This window comes from Rhinatrema bivittatum, chromosome 6 (genome assembly GCF_901001135.1).
Source record: "Rhinatrema bivittatum chromosome 6, aRhiBiv1.1, whole genome shotgun sequence".
Classification (NCBI taxonomy): Eukaryota; Metazoa; Chordata; class Amphibia; order Gymnophiona; family Rhinatrematidae; genus Rhinatrema; species Rhinatrema bivittatum.
Window position 1 is genome coordinate 88092948 of NC_042620.1, and position 24819 is coordinate 88117766.

A 24819-nucleotide genomic window follows, 5' to 3' on the forward strand; every position below is an offset into this window, starting at 1 on the left:
TAATGATTCAGATGGACTGAATCAAATCACGGTGAACCTAGAAGATGTGGTAGACCTGATTGACAAACTTAAGAGTAGTAAATCACCTGGACCGGATGGTATACACCCCAAAGTTCTGAAGGAACTAAAAAATGAAATTTCAGAACTATTAGTAAAAATTTGTAACCTATCATTAAAATCATCCATTGTACCTGAAGACTGGAGGATAGCAAATGTAACCCCAATATTTAAAAAGGGCTCTGGGGCGATCCGGGAAACTACAGACCGGTTAGCCTGACTTCAGTGCCAGGAAAAATAATGGAAAGTGTTCTAAACATCAAAATCACAGAACATATAGAAAGACATGGTTTAATGGAACAAAGTCAGCATGGCTTTACCCAAGGCAAGTCTTGCCTCACAAATCTGCTTCACTTTTTTGAAGGAGTTAATAAACATGTGGATAAAGGTGAACCAGTAGATGTAGTATACTTTGATTTTCAGAAGGCGTTTGACAAAGTTCCTCATGAGAGGCTTCTAGGAAAAGTAAAAAGTCATGAGATAGGTGGTGATGTCCTTTCGTGGATTGCAAACTGGCTAAAAGACAGGAAACAGAGAGTAGGATTAAATGGCAATTTTCTCAGTGGAAGGGAGTGGGCAGTGGAATGCCTCAGGGATCTGTATTGGGACCCTTACTTTTTAATATATTTTTAAATGATCTGGAAAGAAATATGACGAGAGAGATAATCAAATTTGCAGATGACACAAAATTGTTCAGAGTAGTTAAATCACAAGCAGATTGTGATAAATTGCAGGAAGACCTTGTGAGACTGGAAAATTGGGCATCCAAATGGCTGATGAAATGTAATGTGGATAAGTGCAAGGTGATACATATAGGGAAAAATAACCCATGCTATAATTACACAATGTTGGGTTCCATATTAGGTGCTACAACCCAAGAAAGAGATCTAGGCATCATAGTGGATAACACATTGAAATAGTCGGTTCAGTGTGCTGCGGCAGTCAAAAAAGCAAACAGAATGTTGGGAATTATTAGAAAGGGAATGGTGAACAAAACGGAAAATGTCATAATGCCTCTGTATCGCTCCATGGTGAGACCGCATCTTGAATACCGAGTACAATTCTGGTTGCCGCATCTCAAAAAAGATATAATTGCGATGGAGAAGGTACAGAGAAAGGCTACCAAAATGATAAGGGGAATGGAACAACTCCCCTATGATGAAAGACTAAAGAGGTTAGGACTTTTCAGCTTGGAGAAGAGACGGCTGAGAGGGGACATGATAGAGGTGTTTAAAATCATGAGAGGTCTAGAACGGGTAGATGTGAATAGGTTATTTACTCTTTCGGATAATAGAAAGACTAGGGGGCACTCCATGAAGTTAGCATGAGGCACATTTAAAACTAATCGGAGAAAGTTCTATTTTACTCAATGCACAATTAAACTCTGGAATTTGTTGCCAGAGGATGTGGTTAGTGCAGTTAGTATAGCTGTGTTTAAAAAAGGATTGGATAAGTTCTTGGAGAAGTCCATTACCTGCTATTAAGTTCACCTAGAGAATAGCCACTGCCATTAGCAACGGTAACATGGAATAGACTTAGTTTTGGGGTACTTGCCAGGTTCTTATGGCCTAGATTGGCCACTGTTGGAAACAGGATGCTGGGCTTAATGAACCCTTGGTCTGACCCAGTATGGCATATTCTTATGTTCATGGTTGTCCACCATAGGAGCGAGGATCATAGTTTCTGAGTTACTTGAACTGGATGAGACAGTGGTTGAATGGCTTGTATCCATTGTCTTTTGAGTGTCCATTGAGTGAGTCTCATGACTAATCTGGCCATGTGGAGGCCATGTGACCCAGAAGTGTAAGGCATTGATGATCTGTCACCTGTGTCCGTGCAAGTAGAGAGCTTGCTAACGAGGCGAGTGTCTGTGCACAGCCTTTTGGAAGGAAAGCTTTTGCTGTTACGGTGTTTAATTCTGTTCCAATGAATTGTAACAGGTAAGATGGTGTGAAATGGGATTTCTGGTAGTTGATGAGGAATCTCAAGGAATGGAGTAGAGTTATTGTGATCTTGAGAGAGTTGAAAGCTCCTTCTCTTGTTTGACTTCTGATGAGCCAATCGTCCAGGTAAGGAAACACGTGCATGCCCTGTTTGTGTAGGTGGGCCACTGCCACCGCCAGGTACTTTGTGAACACTCGGGGTGCTGAGGCAAGGCCGAATGGTAGGACCCTGTACTGAAAATGTTGATTTCCTACTAGGAATCGCAGGTACTTGCAATGAGAAGGGAATATTGGAATGTGGGCGTACGAGTCTTGAAGATCCAGAGAACAGAGCCAATCTCCTTTTGAAGTAGAGGTAGCATGGTGCCCAGAGAAACCATCCTGAATTTTTCTTTTCTCAGAAATTTGTTGAGATTTCTGAGGTCCAGAATGGGAAGTAGACCTCCTATTTTCTTTGGAATGAGGAAATAACGGAGTAGAATCCTCTGCCCTGCTGAGACCGGGGAACTGGTTCCATGGCCCCTGGCTCTCAGAAGGGTGGATAATAATTCTGTTTTTTAGAATTGGATTGGTTGTTTTGCTGTCCAGATGAGGTGGGTGGAGTATCGTTTGGTACAGTGAGAAAGTCCAAATGGTACCCCTGAGATGTGATGGAGAGTACCCATTGGTCTGTGGTAATGTGTAACCAATTGTGTTGGAAGAAGGCAATCCAACCTCCTACTGGCAAATTTGGGGTCGGATTGGTGGAGAGGCTGCTGTTCTCTAGTATTGCTTCAAAATCCCGTTGTCCCTGTCTGTGGAGGGGGTTGAGCTCTAGGCGCTCTTGGTTGCCTAGACTGAATTCTCTGAGTTGGTCTGGATGATCATCCCTGGGCAGGAGGTGGATAATAACGCCTTGGCCTATAATATGGGCTCTTGGATTCTTTTCTTGGGAGTCTTCTTGATGTTAATTGAGACTCCTGAGGTACCAAAGATAGTTGTTCAGGGTTTCTGAGTGTTCCTTTAAGAGGGAAACTGCTTCTTTCACTTTGTCTCCGACACAAGGGAGATCAGCCAGTTTCTCCTGTATCTCTGGTCTCAAATCTGAGGCTTTGAGCCAGGCCCATCTTCGAGCACTTATACCTGTTGCTGATAGTCTTGATGCGGTTTCAAAACCATCGTACGCTGTACGAACCTCGTGTTTGCCAGCTTCCAGACCCATGTGGATTATTTCAGAGAAAGATTCCTGAACTTGCTCAGGGAGAGTTTCAGAGAGTTCTTGTATTTGCTTCCATAAATTACACTGGTATTGTGTCATATACAATTGATAGGACGCGATCCTGGAAACTAACCTAGATCCCTGAAACATTTTTCTTCCTATGTTGTCTAGGAATCGATTGTCCTTCCCTGGTGGAGTTGAAGAATGAGTTTTTATTATCTTCGATTTCTTTTGTGCTGACTCAACTACGACTGACTGGTGAGGTAGTTGAGCCTTCTAGAAGCCTGGGATGTGTTGTACCAGGTATGTTGCATCGGTTCTCTTATTCACTGGTGGTATGGAGCAGGGATGCTCCCATAACCTGTGAAGTAAATCTACGAGAACTTCGTGGACTGGTATTGCTAATACCTCCTTAGGTGGGTCAACGAACTGCAACACTTCTAGTGTTTTTTGTCTGACGTCCTCTTCTGACTGTAGCTGAGAGGGAATGGTGTCCGCCATATCCCTAATGAAGTTAGAGAAGGATAAGTCCTCCGGAGGGGATTTTCTTCGTTCTTCTGAAGGAGATGGTTCCGATAGGACCTCTTCTGAAGAGGTGTCAGTGTCAGTATCCTTCCACGTATCCGGTGTATGTGGTCTAGGCATTTTATGCCCCGATGGCATCGATGGTTGTTTCATAGGCATCGATGGAAACAATGGAGACATTGGTGGAACTGGACGTGGAACCCCCGATGGACCCGGAATGGGCTCAGGAATCTGTGATTCTTCGACAGTGTCTTGTCCCCTCGGTGGCAATGGTACTTCCTGAGGTTTTACAGGGATTGCGCCGATGAGTGTATCTAATTTTGCCAAAATTGGCACAAAAAAGATAAATCCGGCATCGGTGGTATCTCCGGAGGAACCGGTAGTGGCTTCAGATTTGGCAGAATCGGTGATGGGACCGGTGAGGATATCTGAAGTGGCATCGAACGTTCTCCGATGGAACCGGGAACGTTATTGGTACCGGCGTCGATGGAATCAATGGATATAGGAGTGGCGATGGCGCTGGCCTCGAGGATAGAGTCTGTGCTGGCATCGTGTCGAGGAGCGCATTCCTAACTGCCTGGCGGATATAGCCGTCCAGTTCTGCCCGCATAGCTGGTGAGACCAGAGCAGCTATGGGGGGGGAGGCAGTGATGGCGACTCCAGTACCTCTCTGCAGGGCTCTGGGGAGGTACGGTTCCCAGCACCGGTGTCGGTGGGGATCGCCATGGGGTGGAAGGCCTCGATGAAGCGTCGTCCCTCCGAGGTTTCTTAGACGCTGATCCAGGATTCTTCGATGGACCACCGGTTATCGGGTCGGTCTCAGGATCGTGAGGCCTCCAATGTTGATGCCGATGTTTCTGTTCGAGTTCGATGCCTGACATCGATTTTATCGAGGAAAACTGATGGGGAATGGTGAAGACCTATCTCCCGCTTCATCCGATCTTTGCTTCTTAAGGACAACCTTACGGATCGCTCCAGCCGGAGATGACTGCGTGGACGTCGATGTTGAGGGGATTAACTGCAGATGGAACAGGTGTTCCATTTTCTCCATCCGGAGTCTTCTGCCCTTCGGTGTCATCTCGGTGCATTTTGGGCAGGATAGGACGTCGTGTTTGTCACCGAGACAAAGCACACACTCTACGTGTGGGTCCGTGATGGACATTGTACGGCAACAAATCGGGCATTTCTTGAATCCCGTAGCCATAATTAAGTCGGACAGCCGTCGACGACTCTAGGCTAAACAACACGGTACGGAACAGACGGCAAAAAGAGAAAAACTTACCGCGATGTAAAAAAATGGGAGACCCCTGTGGTGTCGAAGTTTTTCGGTTCTTTTTCAGAACTTTTTGTATATGGTGAAAATCACCACACAGGACTCCAATTTAACCGCGAGGCTAACAGCTCCGCGGAAAAAAGAAGACTGAAGGGAGACCCCTGTGGCTGAGAATATCATGGCTTGCTAAGCATGCTCAGTGGGCACACAGTGCCAATCAAAAGTTTCTAGAAACTTTGACAGAAGTTTTTCCGTATAGGGCTCCATTACTGATGTCACCCATATGTGAGGACTAGCATCCTGCTTGTCCTGGGATATTTTGAAAAATTCTGGAGAGAAGTCACCAGTAGATGGGATGTTGGTATTTAAATCTGCTTCCTCAGTGTAATCAACATTAGGAAACATTTCCAGAGGCTCAAAATTTTATTTTATTTTGGAGTGGCTGTGCAGAGCTGGAAAATGCATGGGATGCTTTCAAAATAGTCATTGTTCCAGCTGCAACAGCCACTTCATATTCCTTAACTACTCTCTCTTCTGCGTGTGATATATTAGAGAAACTTGTCCTGACCTCTAAAATCCCTAAATTATTCATTTGGGCTGCATCTGAAACCTCCTCTAGACTCCTTTCACTATGGAGACAGGCCGCACAGATAGAGCAGATTGTACCCGCGGATCATCTGCAGCCGCAGGTAATGCAGTGGCAGCCTTGTTCTAACATCAGTACCTTTAATGTGTGTCAGTTTTCAAATGTAACTTTTTGATTTCAAGAAATGTATTTAGCAGTCACAGACTTACATGAAGATTAACATTTGCATTTATTTACCTTTGCCCTCTCGTATTTTTTTTTTTATATGAAAAGAAAAATAGAGGGCATGGAAAGGGGGACAGTAATTTCTTAGAGGATCCTCTTCTTTTCCTTTTGATTTATCAACTGAATTTTCCCACCAGTCTTTACCAAGATCCTAACTGTGCTGGAAGCTATCTTCATAGCAGCTCCTATCACCTAGAATAGCCTACCCGGCAAAATTAGATCAACTCAATGTTACCTAACTTTTAGAAAGCAGGCAAAAGCCATCTCTATTAAGCAGGCATATGGATCTAATGGGGACTGAGAGGATTATTTTGTATTTTTAGTTCTTTGAGTTACAAAATGTTTCTTTTTATCTGTGTTTAGTTTATAATTTGACTATAGGTAATCATATTGTTAATTTATTCTGTTTCTATGTTAATGGTATTATGTTTGCATTTATCATATCTTCCCAACTATTTTGGATTGCTCAGCTAAAAATCATCTCAATAAATAAACAAACAAATAAAAATCGCAGGGTGCAAACTCAGAGATGCTTGGCACACCAACTACTTGATAAAATGTATATAAAGCTGCAATCCAAATTTGAATTATTTTAACTCAAAGATAAAAAAAAAACCTATTACAGAAAACCATGCTACATCACCAGTACCATCTTCCATCTGTTGGAAGTACTAGCTTTAACTGCTCTGCACTACCTGTAAGTAGTGATGATGTCATGGAAAAAGTTATTTGCTGGAAAGAGGAAATAGCTCAATCAATTTGAACTGGTATAGCAGGATGAAAAAGGAAAGGGGGTTTTCTTCACATCTTGGGAAGTATAGGTTATAGAGGTTTGGGTGCTCTGATTGCCTTTATGTTAATAGCTGGAATTAAATGCTGCCTGAAACAGCTAAGTTTTTAGTAGTTTTCTGAAAGATAGGACAGGGGCCAGCCTGCTGTTTTGGGGTCAGAGAGTTCCAGAGGGTTGGGGAGGAACCTACAAAGGCTGTTTCTAATGCTGTTGAGTTGCATAGTCTTTAGGGGTAGGGCAACAAAGTGGGCTTGCGAGAATGATCAGAATGGGCAGGTACGCTCAAAGAGGGTAATGGTGCTGTTGCGGTAGGAAAGTGTTAGCTCCGAGAGATTTACAGGTCAGCGTTAGGATCTTGACATTTGTCTGGTAGTGTGTCGATAGCCAGTATAAGCTATTCAGGACTGAGGTGATACAGTCAAATTTATGTACTTTCATTATCAGGCAGGCAGCAGCATTCTGAATAAGTTGCATCTACTGTGCAAGCAAAAGTACTGTGGAACTTATGCCCACTTATTAAATGTAGCATTCTCAGGCAAATATTTCACATTATATTTTGCCTAAAAACATAAGAAATTGCCATGCTGGGTCAGACCAAGGGTCCATCAAGCCCAGTATCCTGTTTCCAACAGAGGCCAAACCAGGTCACAAGAACCTGGCAAGTATCCAGAAGATCCCATGCTACTGATGCAATTAATAGCAGTGGCTATTAGAGATGTGAATCGTGTGATCGATCGTCTTAACGATCGATTTTGGCTGGGGGTGGGTGGGAATCGGATTGTCCGCGGTTTGTCTTTTTTAAATATGGTGTAAATCGTAAATCGGGGAGGGCGGGAAACCAGCACACTAAAACAACCCTAAAACCCACCCCGAACCCTTTAAAATAAATCACCCACCCTCCCTAACCCCCCCAAAATGTCTTAAATTACACTGGGGTCAGTGGGGGGTCCCGGTGTGATCTTCCACTCTCGGGCCACGGGTGCCTGCAAAGGTAGCGCCGGCGCCATTCCCCCGATTTACGATTTTTGACGATAAATCGGGGGAATTCCTATTATATATCACCTCTAACGATTTTTGACGATTTAAAATATATCGGACGATATTTTAAATCGTCAAAAAACGATTCACATCCCTAGTGGCTATTATCTAAGTACACTTGATTAATAGCAGTTAATGGACTTCTCCTGCAAGAACTTATTCCAAACCATTTTTTAAACCCAGCTACACTAACTGCACTAACCACGTCCTCTGGCAACAAATTCCAGAGCTTTATTGTACATTGAGTGAAAAAGAATTTTCTCCGATTGGTCTTAAAATGTGCTACTTCTAACTTTATGGAATGCCCCCTAGTCCTTCTATTATTCGAAAGTGTAAATAACAGATTCACATCTACTCGTTCAAGACCTCTCATGACCTTAAAGACCTCTATCATATCTCCCCTCAGCCATCTCTTCTCCAAGCTGAACAGCCCCAGAGGATTTTGCTTGCACAAATCTTTCTGTAGAACTGTTTCCCTTACAGAAGTTGTAGGAAATTACAGCCTTGTGCAAAAATTGTGACTTTCAGGGATTTTTCACTCCCATTCCCACTTATTTAGTCTACATTTAAATCTGCTCTAAGTTCCAAAGAGAATAATTTACCAGCATGTATTCCTGCATGCACTGATGGCTATTTAATATAAAAGGATCAGATAATTTATAATGAAATCATTCCCACTGTAAAATATTAGTGCAGAAAATATTTATCCTTTCAAGCTAGTGGCTTTCTCTGAAACATTTGATGAAAAATTCAAAATTAAAACATTCTCTTCCTTTTATGATTAACTAGTCATGAAGTATCAGACAGCAGTATCTGGTCAACTGCAGGAAGTCTGGTCTAGTAATCGATCTAGCCAAATTATCCATCTGTTCCTAATATAGATCATTTAGTTATCACAGCATCAATATTTTCACAACTGATTCCTTGCAAAACTGATGTAAATTCAAGAGGGACAAGAACTAGCCAAAGGTAAAGTATATATAACACACTTCCAGATCAACATACAATTTGCCAACATAATCAAGACATTGTATAAGTAAATTATAGGATACATTGTCAGTTGGGAACTATGTGGGCCAAAACAGGGTTTGTGCGAGTAGAATGGTAAAATCCATCTAAGTGTATTTTCAGCTGGCTAAAAATATACATGTAGTTTCACAATATGCGTAATTTTAGCTGCAGCAAAAAGAGACCTTCCTGGGGGCATTACTGGTAAAGGAAGAAAATTACATGCTTATATTAAAGTTCATATATACAGCATCGCGTGTAGCCTGTGGCTGACTGATTACTAGAAACATCCTACTTTACCCCGCTTGAGATGGAACAGGCCTCACCCTGGGTTACCTCTTACATGCCTCCCCATGAATGGCCCCTAAATTGCTGAAAGAGGGTCCCTTATATTTTCCTTTACGTCGTGTGTGGAGTTTTTTTTGTGCTGCGCTACATCTAGACAGTAAAGTTTCTCAATTTCTTCCCTTCATTGGGAATCCTGATTTTATACCTGGTTCGCTCCAGCAGTATTTTTTCTCGTTGGGCCACTCATGGGCTAATTTGGGTTGGAAAATTGCTTTCTGAGGAGGGGTCTATTAATCTTTTTCAACTCTGTGTGAGGAATTCAATTTGCCTGAGAAGCATCTTTTCAAGCCCGAAGCTACCTTAGGTCCTTTTGGGGCCCAGACTGGCAGAATGATAAAAGAGTGCTCCTATCTGATATCTTGGATATGGAGGATCCCTTCCCCCACACTATATCATACTATTATAAACTTCTTCTAAGCTTGAAACCGAAGACAAACTTTGATAGTTTGTTGGAACATTGGCAAGGGGAACTCCCACTAGATATGAGGTTGTCTCAATACGCCTTATGTTTTAAGCGCATTCCCATGATTGTTATTAGTCAGGATCTCTGGGAAACCCAATATAAATTCCTTATGCGATTTTATTATTCCCAAAGTAGGAGTTCATCATCTCAGTCTTGCTGCTTCCTCGGTTTGTGAGAAGTGAGCGCAAGCCTTGGGTACACTTGGTTCATAAGTTTGGGGGGGAGGGGGGTGTGAAAACCCAGCTTTTCTGGAAAGCAGTAATTGCTTATATTTCCCCGAATAGCTGCGATTCTGTTACTTTTACGAACCCATATCCTCCTATTTGATCAGCTGAGGGGCATAGCCTTGGGGCAAATGCACAAATGATTATGGATTCGGAAAGTCTTATTGTTAGCCAGGAAATCCATTTTATTTTACTGGGTGGGGACTGACCTGCCAAAATTTGGTTTAATGGAAACATCAGATTCACCTTCTTTGCCTCAACAAAAAATAGTTGAACGGATTGATATATCCTGTAAATCTCGATTGTTTCTGCCTGTTTGGGATGTTTAATTTCAATCCCTGCCCCATAGAGCTTGCAGCTCTATGCTGAATAACCTTTCTTTGCCCTCTGCCCACTAATTTCTTCTCCTTTTTTTCCATTATTTTTTTTGCGCTCATATTCTCTTCCGCTATGGTCCTGGGGTGTTGGGGGTGGGGGGATTGGGCCTATTCTTCCCTGAGGGCAGCTGCGACCGTTCTACCAGCCTGCTCTCTTTCCTCTGATGTACTACTTTCTTCGCCGGCAAGTGGTATAGGGGTTTCTGGTGACATTGTTTTGTTGTTCATTTGTTATGCTTGTATCATTGACTGTATGGTTTTGTGAACATTTATAAAAATATTTAAACATAAAGTTCAAATATAGTATTACCTTTCTCTATTCCTCCTCGAACATTTTTTCCTGTAGTTCTTGAATGGAATGAGGTGGAATCATGATTCTGAGCTGCATGAGCAAACAGTGGTGGAATACCAAGTAGAGGTGGAAAAAATGCTGCCCCTGGACGAGTGTGAGTATCTGTTGTCCGCCACCATTCTGCACCTCAAACAAAAAATTAAATTAGATCCATTATTTGTTTCTAATTAAATAGCAAAATTGTTATGAAGTACACAAAAAATACCAAATGAAGAATTAAGATAGATCTGGTGCTTCATTTTATATGTTGCATTTCTTTGTATGATGATCTTAATCAAAGTGTAAGTTATCACCTATAAATCATAACAGACTACTTTTTTTATTTAAAATAATTTCTAGACTACTTTGTGGGCCCTTAAACATGTACAAAGTGATTTACAATAAGTCAAACATCTAGCAATATCTAAATATCAGAAACTAACATACTGCCCTAAACACCATACCAATAGCTGTACCCTCCTACCCCTTTGGTAAAGCAAAGTCTTTACCAGTTTACAGAATTTAAGGTAATCCTATTTCATTCTAATATTAACTGGTAACTTGTTCCACAGAGAGGTGGTGATTACTGAAAAGCCTGCTCAGGAATCCTAGTTTTAACTGATCTACCCAAAGGCATGGACAGCAAAGCCCCCTACCTTGATCAAAAGTGCTTCAAAGGAGAGTACCACTTAGCTTATCCCTCAAACACTGGTTTACTCCCCCTAACAGCAGGAAAAGTAAGGGACAATACCTATTTAAGTCAAGCCTACTGGGCAGGCTTAGAGGCCTATTTCACTGTTATACAGAAGTTCCCCAGTTCGATCCCAGGGTTGGGTCTGCCACACCCTGGGTTGGCTGCTGAAGAAGCAGCAGTCACAGCCCCTGTTAGGGAAAGGAGCCATGATCATCATTAAGCATTAAAGATGGCCAGATTTAGACCCTAAGGTACAGGGAAGAAGTCCTGGTGCATGGCTCCCAGTCTCAGGATGAGACTAAAAATAGTGAGATGGTGGGTCTATGAAAATAGGGAAGCTCATGGAGCCAGAATCTCAGCACTGGTTTCATATATTTATCTCTCTCATATATTTATATATATATATATATATATATATATATATATATATATATATATATATATATATATATATTTATCTCTCTCTAATCGTTTCTTAGTTTAAACTCTGTACTGTCTTCCATTGCCCAGGTTTTACGCTCCCTGTTTAATGTAACTTTACTTTCTACCTTGATGTTAATTGGTTTCCCCTCAGTTACATTGTAAACCGGTACGATAAGACCGAGCATCGGTATAGTAAAAGAAACTAAATAAATAAATAAATAAATAAATAAATAAACTGAGCTTGAAGAAAAATGAGAAAGGAAGAACAACTGTGCTATATATAGATATATATCCACACAGTATACATCAAACCTACTAAATGAAAACTTATCCATCACTACACCAAAACACACAGAATACATCAGGTAAATATTTATACAATACACAAGCAAAACAATCCTGTTAAAAGAATACTGAAACTGAGAAAAATAAGAACCATTTGTTATTTTTCAATGTTTCTTTAATTTAAAGCAGAGAAGTTTTAACAGCAGTTTGTTTTTACTGCTGAGGAACAGTGTTATTAGACAAGAACATCATCGTGTTGACTACTGTATTTATGTTGTTGTGTGCTTTTATTATTTCAGTTTATTATGATTGCCATTCGATTGTGATCTACCTTGAATGCTATTTGGCTTAATAAAGAGCAGAATATAAATTTTTATAAATTCAAATTTCTTACATTACATCAACAGTGATAAAGTAATTGTTTTAAGAATAATCAACTATACTTATGTCAGTATTTATAATGCTCTTCCCAGACTTTACAATAAATATTCAAAATAAACAATAGATAAATCTATGAAAAATTAATCAGAATTGTCAAATAAACTAAACAGAAAACAATGTAGTATACAGATTTCACAGTAACACTGGCTGGGGAGTTTTAGGGGTTTCACACTTAAAAACATAAGAACTTGCCATACTGGGTCAGACCAAGGGTCCATCAAGCCCAGCATCCTGTTTCCAACAGTGGCCAAAACAACTGGTGGGTGAGAATGTTTTATTCTTCTCAAATAGACCTCGAAGGCATGGCTTCCCAAACTTGTCCTGTTGACCCTGACTGCCAGTAAGGTTTTCAGGATATCTAGAAAGGATCTATATGATATAAATTTGCAAATACTGTGCCTCCAACAAATGTAGATTTATGGAGAAGCGAAACATGTCGAGTGGGGACTCTTAGCCAAGATGGCGGCGTGAGGACACGTAGAGAAGTCACTCCTCTATGATCTAAGTTTCCTCGACAATTATGCCTGCAAAACGCAAGGGAAAAGTTCGGGTGTACCCCCCGGCTCTGGACTTACCCCTGGGACAAAAGAAGATCGACTCCTATGCTACCCCGATGTCGGCAGAAAAAGAGAGCGATTGCCCCGCTGCAGAGAGTGGAGAAGGAGCTCTTTCGCTGCCTGAGAATACCACGCTCAGACTTCCTGATTGCAAGCCTCCCCCGGTGCCAGCGTTGATGGTGAGATCTCCCGGGGCGTCGCAAGGAGATGATCTCATCTACCTGAAGGGAGGGGGACGCCGAGGGAGCGAGGACGTGCCTGGAGAGCAGCTCTCTTCTAGCCCGATTGAAACTGCAGGGCTTGAAAGATCGGAGAGACTGATTACATCACTATCCCCAGTATGTACTGCTGAGGAGGAAAGCAGGCTACGAGTAATTCAAGTGCTGGGAACCGGAGGATCTCAAACTGCCCTGGCAGAGGGTAAGTTGCTTGTACCACCCCTTAAACCAGCAGTAGTCTCCCTGGATACACTATGGGACTTGATGGTAATATCGGGAAATTGTAAATGTTTTGTGAAAACTAAATATAATAAGCTGGATAAGGAAATGCTAACTACTAAGCAAAACCTGGGTGGACAAATAAATGAAATGGAAAGAAAGCTAATGGAAATGGATGATAAAATTGCACAAGGACAAATAGTCAATGTGAACCTGATTAAAGATATTGGAATTCAATCTAAAAGACTGGAATATCTTGAGAACTATTCTAGACATCTGAGGTTCACTAATTTTCCTAGAGCTTTGGAGGAGAACACCCAAAGCACATTGAAAAAATATTTCTTTTAATGTTTAAAGTTTGATGATTCCCAAATGCCGTTAGTTAATAAGGCTTTTTTTCTGACTAGATCATTAAAAAAAACTGGAGATAATAGCATGGGAGCTTTGGAAAACTTGACCCAATTTATAGAAAGTTCTCCTATTGAAATATTAGACAGAGGCACCTTATTAGTCTCCTTCATTTCTGAAGGAGATGTTAGTAAGGTAATGTGAAATTATTTCCTAAATTTGGGTTTAGAATTTCATGGCCAAGCAGTAAAAATCTTTCCAGATTTGTCAAGGCTGACCCAGGTTAGGAGTTTTAGGCCTCAAGTTCAAGCAATAGGATATACGTTTGTCCTAAAATACCCTTGTCATTGTTTAATAGGCCGAAAAGATGAGAAATTTGTATTTTCAGCTGTAGAACAACTCAAGTCATTTTTGTATGCCAAGAATGTGACTAATTCTATCGCTGTAGGCTAATAAGTCAATCAAAAGGAAAAAAAAACTGACATCGCACACTAGACCATTTTTTTCTTGTATGTGTAACTGATAACGTGTACTCCTTTACTTTTCAGGCTAAGAGTCACACCTTATTATCCTCGCATATAAGAACATGCATATTGGAATTGGTTTCTGAGATTATTTTTATTTCTTTGATTGAATTTGTACAATACATGTCTTGTTTTTTTCCTGGTGAAGTATGTGAATAATATTTTGTGAAAAAAGCAATAAAATATGAATTTAAAAATAAAATGTTAATTTATATCATACATATTCATTGTAAATATTCTGAAAACTTGACTGGCTATGGGCTCCTTAGGCTAGGTTTGTTTTAAGGTGTGTCCATTCTTCTGTACAACTTCTCTGGGTTGAAATCACCCCATCTTATCTCCAATAAAGTGTTGAAGCTAGTGGAGAGCTTTGACTACATATGAAATAAATATAAACAAAGAGAAGTGAATGCAAATAACACATGAGCTTTGGGTGCTGAAAGTGCTGTGGTGCTTATACTCACATTCTCTAAGGGGGGAAAAGATTTGAGTCAAAAACACTATTGTGATAACTCCTATTGGCAGACTCATCAACAGTGCAGAAATAGCTCCTACTAATGATTACACCAGGCAATATCAGTATCTTATGAAGTTAATCTCTACAGCAGGGATAGTCAAAACCTTCCACGGTGGAGAGCCGCAAAACCAGAATCCACAGAAGCAGTGAGCCACCATATCTTTCACGGTGGACAAGAGAGGACCCTCACACACTACACAACACAAAGAAAAGGTCAATTGTCTCTCAGACACAAAGACACACATACTCTATCAGAGACAGATATATACACACATGCTCTCTCTCTGACAAACACAAACATGCTTTCTCTCTGACACAAAGAACATAAGAACATGCCATACTGGGTCAGACCAAGGGTCCATCAAGCCCAGCATCCTGTCTCCAACAGTGGCCAATTCAGGCCATAAGAACCTGGCAAGTGCCCAAAAACTAAGTCTATTCCTTGTTACCGTTGCTAGTAATAGCAGTGGCTATTTTCTAAGTCAACTTAATTAATAGCAGGTAATGGACTTTTCCTCCAAGAACTTATTTAATCCTTTTTTAAACACAGCTACACTAACTGCACTAACCACATCCTCTGGCAACAAATTCCAGAGTTTAATTGTGCTACTCTCATGTATTCAATCACTGTATGCCACCCCCACCCCGTAATGCTGTATTATGTAAAGTTCTACAACCTGCAGCAGCCCCTTCCCTTTCCCATTCTCATCCCTTCTTGACATCCACATTCTCCAAGAGACTCACTGATGCCACATAAAGCTCACGAGATGCCTGTTGACCACATTAGTGCTAGCAGAATACCTCACACATGTGGAACACACAGACCCTCTCCAATTACAGAAGAAATGGGCATAAAATAGAAATAGATAAGTGCAGACAAAAACTAAACTGAAAACCGCAACAAGTATTACTGTATTATGCAATACAATGGAAACAAGAACTACCACCATTCCTCATAAAACACCAAATAAAATCAAGAAATATAAAATATCATTCATAATAGAAAATTATACTAATAAAAGAATATTTCCAAAAATCTGATGAATAGAACCATCCAGTAATTAAAAACTCATAACTGTTTTAATATTTCTCCAAACACTAATAAAATATTTTCAAAAGAGCAGACATCAAATATCACCCAAAAACTAAAGTAAGTAAAGATTTAGAAAATCTCCCGTTCGCCATACCTGGGATTTTTTGATAGCCAGTCACGCTAAGAGTGTTGTGGATTGGGGGGAGGGGAACCACCCACGTTATCCTCTCTCTCACACACACAATCAGACATGTTCATTGTCTCAAACATTTCCCACATACTAACACACATACAGGCAGGCACTCTCTCAGACACACACAGGCAGGTAGGTATTATCTTAGACATGTACACACATGTGCAAGCAGGCAGGCACATACACAGGCACTCTCAAGCATACACACACAAGCAGGCACTCAGACATATGCCGGCAAGCAGGCATACAGGTACTCTCTCAAACACACACAAAAAGGTAGATAGGCACTCTCTCAGGCACATACGCAGGCACACAGGCATTCACACATACAAGCAGGCAGGCATTCTCTCAAATGCACACAGGCTAAGGCACACATATACAAGCAGACACTCTTCTCAGACACATACACAAGTAGACAGGCACTTTTTCAGACATACACACACATGCAGGTAGGCAGGCACTCTCTCAGAGAAACATACACAGACAGTGTCACAGATATGAATCCTTGGGGTGTGGTGTGGTTTGGTTGCCACAGCCTATCAGGCAGACCCACTAGACCCATGCCTACAGCAGTTTGACTCGCTCTTGGGGTCTAGGGCTTCACCTATACCAGCCCCATTCTCCGCAAGTTCCAAGAGGCCGGCAGGGCTTAGACTAGGGTCCTGTAAGGAACGGTCAGACGAAGTCAAACAGCAGGTTGATGTCAGGGCAGACAGCAAGCAAACAGTACCAAAGTCCAGGCAGGTGAAGGTCAGGTAGTGTTGAGGTCCAAACTGGGGTTAGGGCAGGTGGAAATCCAAAGGTGTTGTCAGGGTCAAAAGCCAGGGTCAGAACCAGAAGTCAGGCAGAAATGGACAGACAGACAGGGACCAAGATACGACAAACAAAAGGCAAGGCAGAGCAAGAGACAGCACAGCTACGCAAGGAGAAAGACAAGACAAGGCAAACATGAGACAACAAGATAGCAACATGCATTGCAGGAATAGGAGGACCTGTTGCTGAGGCACCAACCAGGAACGTGTCTGGGGTTTACATCCCCAGCTGGCTCTGATGTCATCTTCCAGCGCACTTAAGGCAGGCCATTCTGGTGAGGTTGAGCTGCAGGCATTGGCAGTGTTCCAGCTGCGTGGAGCAGCTGTTGGCAGCATTTGCTTGCAGCCTGCCCTGACATCAACCTGCTGTTTGACTTAGTATGACCGCACCTTACAGGACCGTAGTCTAAGCCCTGCCAGTCTCTGGAACCTGTGGAGAATAGGGCTGGAATAGGTGAAGCCCTAGACCTGGTTCTTGTAAGAGTGAGTCCAACTGCTGTTTGCTTTTTTGATCACTACAGCACACTGAGCTGACGATTTCAATGTACTATCCACTATGACGCCTAGATCTCTTTCCTGAGATAGGACGTAACATTGTCTAACTACAGCAAGGGTTATTTTTCTCTATATGCATCACTTTGCACTTGTCCACGTTAAATTTCATCTCCATTTGGAAGCCCAATCTTCCAGTCTGCAAGGTCCCCCTGCAATTCATCACAATCCGCTTGAGATTTAACTCTGCATAATTTTGTGTCATCCACAAATTTCATCACCTCACTTGTCATACCCCTTTCCAGATCTTTTATAAATACATTAAAAGACACCGGTCTAAGTACAGATCACTGAGGCACTCCACTGTTTACCTTTTTCCACTATGAAAACTGACCATTTAATCCTACTCTCTGTTTCCTGTCTTTTAACCAGCCTGCAATCCACAGAAGGCCATCACCTCCTATCCCATGACTTTTTAGTTTTCTTAGAAGCCTCTCACGCGGGACTTTGTCGAACGCCTTCTGAAAATCCAAATATACCACATCTACTGGTTCACCTTTGTCCACATGTTTATTCACCCCTTCAAAAAAATGTAAGGCATGACTTCCCTTGGGTAAATCCATGTTGGCTATGTCCCACCAAACCATGTCTATCTAAATGTTTTGTGATTTTATTCTTTATAACAGTTTCCATGATTTTTCCCAGCACTGAAGTCAGGCTCACCAGTCTATAGTTTCCCGGATCACCCCTGGATCCCTTTTTTAAATATAGGGGTTACATTGGCCATCTTCCAATCTTCAGGCACATCGGATGATTTTAATGATAAGTTACAAATTAATTGAAGTAGGTCTGAAATTTCATTTTTTAGTTCTTTCAGAACCCTGGGGTGCATACCATCTGATCCAGGTGATTTACTACTCTTCAGTTTGTCAATCAGGCCTACCTCATCTTCCAGGTTCTCTGTGATTTGGTTCAGTTGATCTGAGTCATCACCCATGAAAACCTTCTCCAGAAAGAGTATCTCTCCAACATCCTCTTCAGTAAATACCGAAGCAAAGAAATAGTTTATCTTTCCGCAATGGCCTTCTCTAAGTGCCCCTTTAACCCCTTGATTATCCAATAGTCCAACCAATTCCCTTGCAGGCTTTCTGCTTCAGATATATTTTTAAAAGTTTTGTTGTGAATTTTTGCCTCTATGGCCAGCTTCTTTTCAAATTCTCTCTTAGCCTGTCTTATCAATGTCTTACATTTAACTTGCCAAAGCTTATGCTTTTTCCTATTTTCTTCTGATAGATTCTTCTTCCAATTTTTGAATGAAGATCTTTTGGCTAAAATAGACACTGTCTGCCTCCAATTTGAACAACCAACCTACCGATCCCAGACCCTATGACAAATGGGACCCAGGAAGAGGGGGGTGTCTTACATGAGGGAGTACTGTTATGGTTCCACCTGCTGCGCAGCGTCACCTCCACCAAGAGTCCTCAGCAAGCCTCACTCTCAGCTGCACAAGTTAATTCCTCGCTGATCATGATGCCTCAGTTCCAGCCCTACTTAACTCAGCCTGTCCATTCCCTCAGGGCCTCTTCATTGAGTCACCTTGACTTTCTGATCTGGCCAGCCTTGCCTTGTTATCCTACCTTGCCTTGTGGCCTACTCAGGCCTACTGCCTTGCAGCTTTATCCAGGACTTCTGCCTTGCTTGGCGACTTTCCAGGCCTTCTGGCCTTGCCTTGTGGTATTCCAGGTCCTCCTGCCTTACAGTGTGTGTTGCTACTTCCTTGTGCCTTGTCATCTTGTCCTGCCTTGTTGCCTTATTCCTGCCTTTCCCTGCCCCTATGTTGCCTTGCCCTGGTCCTCAGGATCTTGACTTGCCTTGTCTAACTTGGCCTGATTCCTGGTTCTGATCTCTGCTATGGATACTGACTATTCTGGATTGCCACCTGCCTTGACCCCTGATTGGACAAAGATACAGACTACTCTTCTGAGTAACTGCCTGCTCAGACCTTGGCCTGGAACTGGATACTGTCTGCTTATCGCCAGCCCTGACTACTGCCTGAATCTTAACTTTATCTGATAGCTCCTTACGGCTCTTTCGCCTAAGCCCTGCCAGGCCCTGGAACCCAAGGGCTCAACCCGTGAGGATCATGAATGGTAAAGGGGAAGCTCCAGTCCAAGAAAGAGCAAGTCCACCAGCTGTCAGCGTGGGCTGGCTGCGTCAACCATGCCACAGCCCATGGGCTCACATCTGTGACAATTATTCAGGGAAAGTTGGTTTATTATCATAGCAATGACTTGCTTTGATTAAGACATAGCTCATTACCAAGGACACACTGCATCTGATTTGTATGCATGAATATAATGAAATTTTGTATGTTATCTCCAAATAATGTATAAAAAAGCTTTTTTACCACATGACAAAAGACAATATCAGCATTTATCACATGTAAATATGTTATTGCAGTTTAGTAAATAGGCCCTCTGGTGACAAATTCAGAACAATGCAACTTCTCAAAATTGTAGAGGCCCAACGTGACAATCTCAAAGAAACATGGATGTCACAGAGTCACTGAATTGCAAACCTTGAGCACAGCCTATGTTCATTGTGGATTATCAAGAAGATCTTGAAAATTGCTCCCACTGGAAGAATTTGAATTTCTGACCAAGAATAACAAAGATTTAGACACCTGTCAAGTTAATTTCTTTGTGGACTTCAAAATAGAGACCAAGCTTGAATACATCAAAATTGATAGAATTCTTTGAACTGTAACTCTGGTTCCTAATTGATGGCAGCCACATGCAGTGGTAGTAAAATCATGCAGCTGGACAAACATTAAAACATGGATGTTAACTTTTCTTCAGTGGTCACTATATTTTTGTCTTCCAGGACTTCTCTGTGGAACTTTAAAAATAGAAAACACTTCTGTGAAGTTAAACATGAGCTAGCAAATTTGGTTTTAAATACACTAAGTTTTACTTAGCCAGACTGCGAGTCCTGCATTCAGGAAAAACCTTCATCTTTTAAAGTATTGCAGAGCCCAAGAAATTTCTCAAAAATACAGAATCTAGTGGGGTAGTTATTTCTAATTAGTAGTTCTTTGTTTCTGTTTTATGGTTAACAGAACTATCAAGGGGATATAAATCAATATGTTGGATTAGGTTTTCCTTTACCCATGCTGCAATATCACCATACCAATTTTATTATGTAAACACCTTTAATAAAGCTTTTTCAAGAATAACTTATTCTGCAAATTTTTACAATGGCTTTGAACTGAATTCATCTCCACGATACACTCTCTCGAGTCCCTGAAGCCAGGCAGGGATCCACTGAAACGCTGGTAGTGTCGAGTGCATAAGCAATTGCAATTTAAACGAGTGAGAAAGCAGCAGAGACGTCACATTGCTGTTAATACATTTTACAAGTGTTATTTACTCACATGGCTTCCTTAATAGCAAGAGACAAGATATAAGTGGAGATATACCAGAACTTCTGTTAGTAGTTTGCACACTACATGAAGAGACTTTCAATGAAATAGTCTTTTTCATATAGAACAATTTTAATAAATTCTAAAAATATATAAAAAACACAAAAATTTGTAGAATAAGTTATTCTTGAAAAAACTTTATTAAAGGCATTTACATAATAAAATCAGTACGGTAATATTGCAGCGTGGGTAAAGACAAGCCACCCTCGCTGATTAAACCTTACCAGACAAACCTATACCAATGTGATATTGATATTGATTTATACCCCCTTGATAGTTCTGTTATCATATTTTGTCAACAGGGGATTACCCTGAGGTACATTCGTCTATTAGTTAACACTCTGCTTTATGGTTCACATGTTTTGGGTGTGCTTGCATTTTCTATAATGGAATTTTTTGTCCTTTTATTTATGGCCTGGCTATGACGACATCCAGGGGCTTGGCAGAAAAAAAGTTTCAAGCATTTGGGTTAGAATAGCTTAATTTTATTGTTTTTTAAATTGGTCTTAGCATTCTCTCTTAAATCTGTTTATTGTTCTATTTATAGAACTTTTACAGCATTAATACAAAAAAAGAAAATAAACCCACAGAGGCAAAAAGTAAAAAAAAATGTGGACAAAATTTATTTTATTTAAAACATTTATATCGGCTTATTCAAATCCACAGAACTTCAAATCTGCCTCATCTACTCCCCCCCCCCCCCCCCCCCAGCCTACTAGAACACAACCCATCCCCCTTAATAGAATTCATCTCAGATAACATCAATATAGACATCCCGGCCATCATCTTAGGAGACTTCAATCTCCATGTAGACCTCCATCCCCCTCTCTTCCTCCTGTGAAACGTTCCTCAACTCACTCTATGCCATCGGCTTTATACAACTCATCACATCCCTTACTCATAAAGCAGGTCACACACTTGACCTTATCTTTGTTAACTCTTGCATTCACTCCCCTAACTCACCCACCTGCACGCCAGTAGCTTGGTCAGATCACTCACTCATAAATGCTCTCCTCTCTATAAAGTCCCCAACTACACACAACCCATCACATAGTAACACCATTATCTTCAAAAAACTCTGCTCCACAGAGGATCTGATCTCTTCCCTCTCCAACTCTCTCAATGATCTAGACTGCTCCACCCCTGATGCAACTCTCGCTTCATGGAATAACCTCACTAACATTGCCAATAAAATATGTCCCCTCATTAGCAAAGAGATACACCAAGCACAAAAATCCAAAAAAACCCTGATATACCCCCCGATCTAAAAAGAATGAAAATTGACCTCAGACTGAAAGAGAGAATCTGGCGCAAAGATCCCACCCCGCATCAAGCCTCCATATACAAATCTGCCCTCCACAATTACAGACACTCCACACTCAAGATGAAACATGACTACTATGCAACTAAAATACACAAATACAAATTCGATGCTAAAGCGCTATTTTCTTACGTTGCAGACCTCACTAAATCTGCCCCCCACCCCATCACTGACAAAGAAGCTAACAGTAAAAACGAAGAACTCACCCACTTTTTTCACGACAAAATAGCAAATATCCCCCTCCATTTCCCCACCACCCCCACACCCGTGACCCCACTCCCAAAAATTGCCAACGCCATCCTTGATTCCTTCGATCTTACCTCATCTAAGGAAATCAAATCTATACTTAAAAAAATCAAACCATCAACTTACCCCTCTGATCCCATCCCCACCAAAGCACTGTTAACTATTCCAAATATCATCGCCAAACCCTTAGCCGATATAATTAATTGCTCCCTCTCCCTTGGTAAAGTCCCTGACACACTAAAACACACTGTGGTCAAACCCCTCCTCAAAAAACCCACCCTTGACCCTAACGATCCATCCAACTACTGTCCTATCTCTAACCTTCCCTTTATAGCTAAAATTATGGAAAAGGTGGTTAACTCCCAACTCTCGGATTACCTTGACACCCATAATATACTTCACCCATCCCAATTTGGTTTCCATAAGCATTTCAACATGGAAAATATCTTACGCGCCCTCAAAGATACCCTCCTCAAAGGCCTAGATCAAGGTCAATGTTATATCCTAGCCTTCCTTGACATCTCTTCAGCGTTCGACACTATAAGCCACAACCTCCTCCTTTCTCGTCTGACATAGGCATTTCAGGTTCAGCCCACCTCTGGTTTAAATCCTACCTGGCCAATAGACAATACACTGTACAGATAGGAAATTCTGAATCCTCACATATCCTCCTCACCCAAGGTGTCCCACAAGGCTCTTCACTTTCCTCCACTCTTTTCAATATATATCTTTTACCCCTCTGCCAACTCCTCTCTGACCTCAGCCTCAAATTTTTCATATACGCTGATGATGTCCAAGTCCTCATACCAATACAAGAATCCATCACCAAATCTCTAAAATTCTGGGAGAACTGTCTCGCCTCCATAAACACGCTCCTCACTAATCTCCACCTAGCCCTTAACACTACAAAAACAGAACTGCTCTTCATATCTAATCACCAGAATCCTAAGCTTTCCCTCTCTAGCGACCCCTCGTTCAGCTTGATCGCTACACAGCCCTTTGTACGTGATCTCGGTGTCATGATTGACCAGCAACTAAATTTCAAAAAACATATTAACACAGTCCTAAAAGAAGGATTCTATAAGCTCCATGTTCTGAAAAAACTCAAGCCACTACTACATTCACATTATTTCCGCACAGTCATACAAGCGACCATCTGCCCAAAAAATGGATTACTGTAACTCCCTACTTCTGGGCCTCCCGTACGCCACCATCAAACCGCTTCAAATGTTGCAGATGCAGTAGCTAGAATCCTCACAAACTCCCTCAAATTCAACCACATAACCCCTGTCCTCAACGAACTTCATTGGCTCCCCATACCCTCACGTATCCTTTACAAAACTCTTACCATTATCCACAAAACCATATACAACCACAATTCCAACTGAAGAGCCAATCCGTTTCATCCACTACAACCGCCCCACCAGAACAACCCTCAAAGGTACCCTTCACACCCCCTCCCTCAAGAATGCACATCTCACCTCCACGAGGGAGCGAGCTCTTTCTGTTGCAGGTCCCACCCATTGGAACTCTCTACCCACTGAACTCCACATTGAGCCCTGCTCGTTCAAATTCAAGAAAAAGCTAAAGACCTGACTCTTTAAGCAGGCATATCCCGCATAGGTCGTCCCGCTTTTCCTCCCAGTCATTTTATCTTGTTATATTATTATGTTATGTATTATATTATATTACATTATTTATTATGTTATTTCTCCTGTTATTTGGAACTATTTAATCACTTGCATTTTATGCCTTTCGCCTTGTCGATTACACCTTCCTTGCTTTTTCGTTTTACTCCCTCTCACCCACCGCCCCCCCCCCCCCCTGTTCTTTGTATTTCTCATAGTTCTATGTAAACCGATATGATGTACCCATGAATACCGGTATAAAAAAGCTGTTAAATAAATAAAATAAATATCCTGCCTATCTAGATATCCTAAGGGTAAAAAGCAAATTTCTAAACCGTTACTGTGTTTTCCGTAGATAGAATAATTTATTTATTATACACCTATAGCAGACAAACTGTGCTAGGTGAAGTAATTAGCTTTAAATAACAGAAATATCCTCGGTACAATATTGTAGTTGTATCCATTCTCAGAACCTGTTTTGTATTAGATACTATTTAGTTTTTTTTTTTCTGTTTTTGTTTTTTTTAAGGTTTAATAATTACATCAATATTTTAATTGCATGTTATACATTATTGGATGGTCCACAGTCTGTCCAGCCTGTTTTCTGTCAAAACTGTTATATCGATTTTAGTATATGTAATACCTATTAATAATGTCAATGTAAAGCCTGTTGCTAAGTTATTGTTAAATGTAAACCGCGGTGATGTATCTCTTTACGTACTGCGGTATATAAAAACCCTTAAATAAATAAATAAATAAATAAATAAATACAATGCACACGATAAAATAAAACTACAAGACAATCAGGTAAAAACAATGTATATAAAAGAGATAAAATAAAGCAAAACTAAAACAATCAGCAGTGTACCAATGCTTGAATTTTCAAATAAAGTTTTAACAGCTGGGCCTGAAAGCCTCATGGAGAATGAAGGCCTTAAGATGCTTTCTAAATATTAGCATATCATTCATTATCCACAGTGCCTCTGGAAGGGTATTCCACA

The 24819-nt window shown here is 41.1% G+C and overlaps 1 protein-coding gene across 16 annotated transcripts in view; it reads right to left on the reverse strand.

Moving 5' to 3' along the window:
* BAZ2B (bromodomain adjacent to zinc finger domain 2B) overlaps positions 1 to 24819 on the reverse strand; it is a 1147511-nt gene that overhangs the window by 631183 nt on the left and 491509 nt on the right. For 11 of the 16 annotated variants that reach the window (XM_029605560.1, XM_029605563.1, XM_029605558.1 and 8 more), the window contains exon 5: positions 10366 to 10533. In XM_029605560.1, the coding sequence (XP_029461420.1) occupies positions 10366 to 10533 (168 nt within the window). The remainder of the gene's footprint in view (positions 1 to 10365; positions 10534 to 24819) is intronic. The other 5 variants (XM_029605562.1, XM_029605561.1, XM_029605575.1 and 2 more) reach the window with 1 other exon arrangement.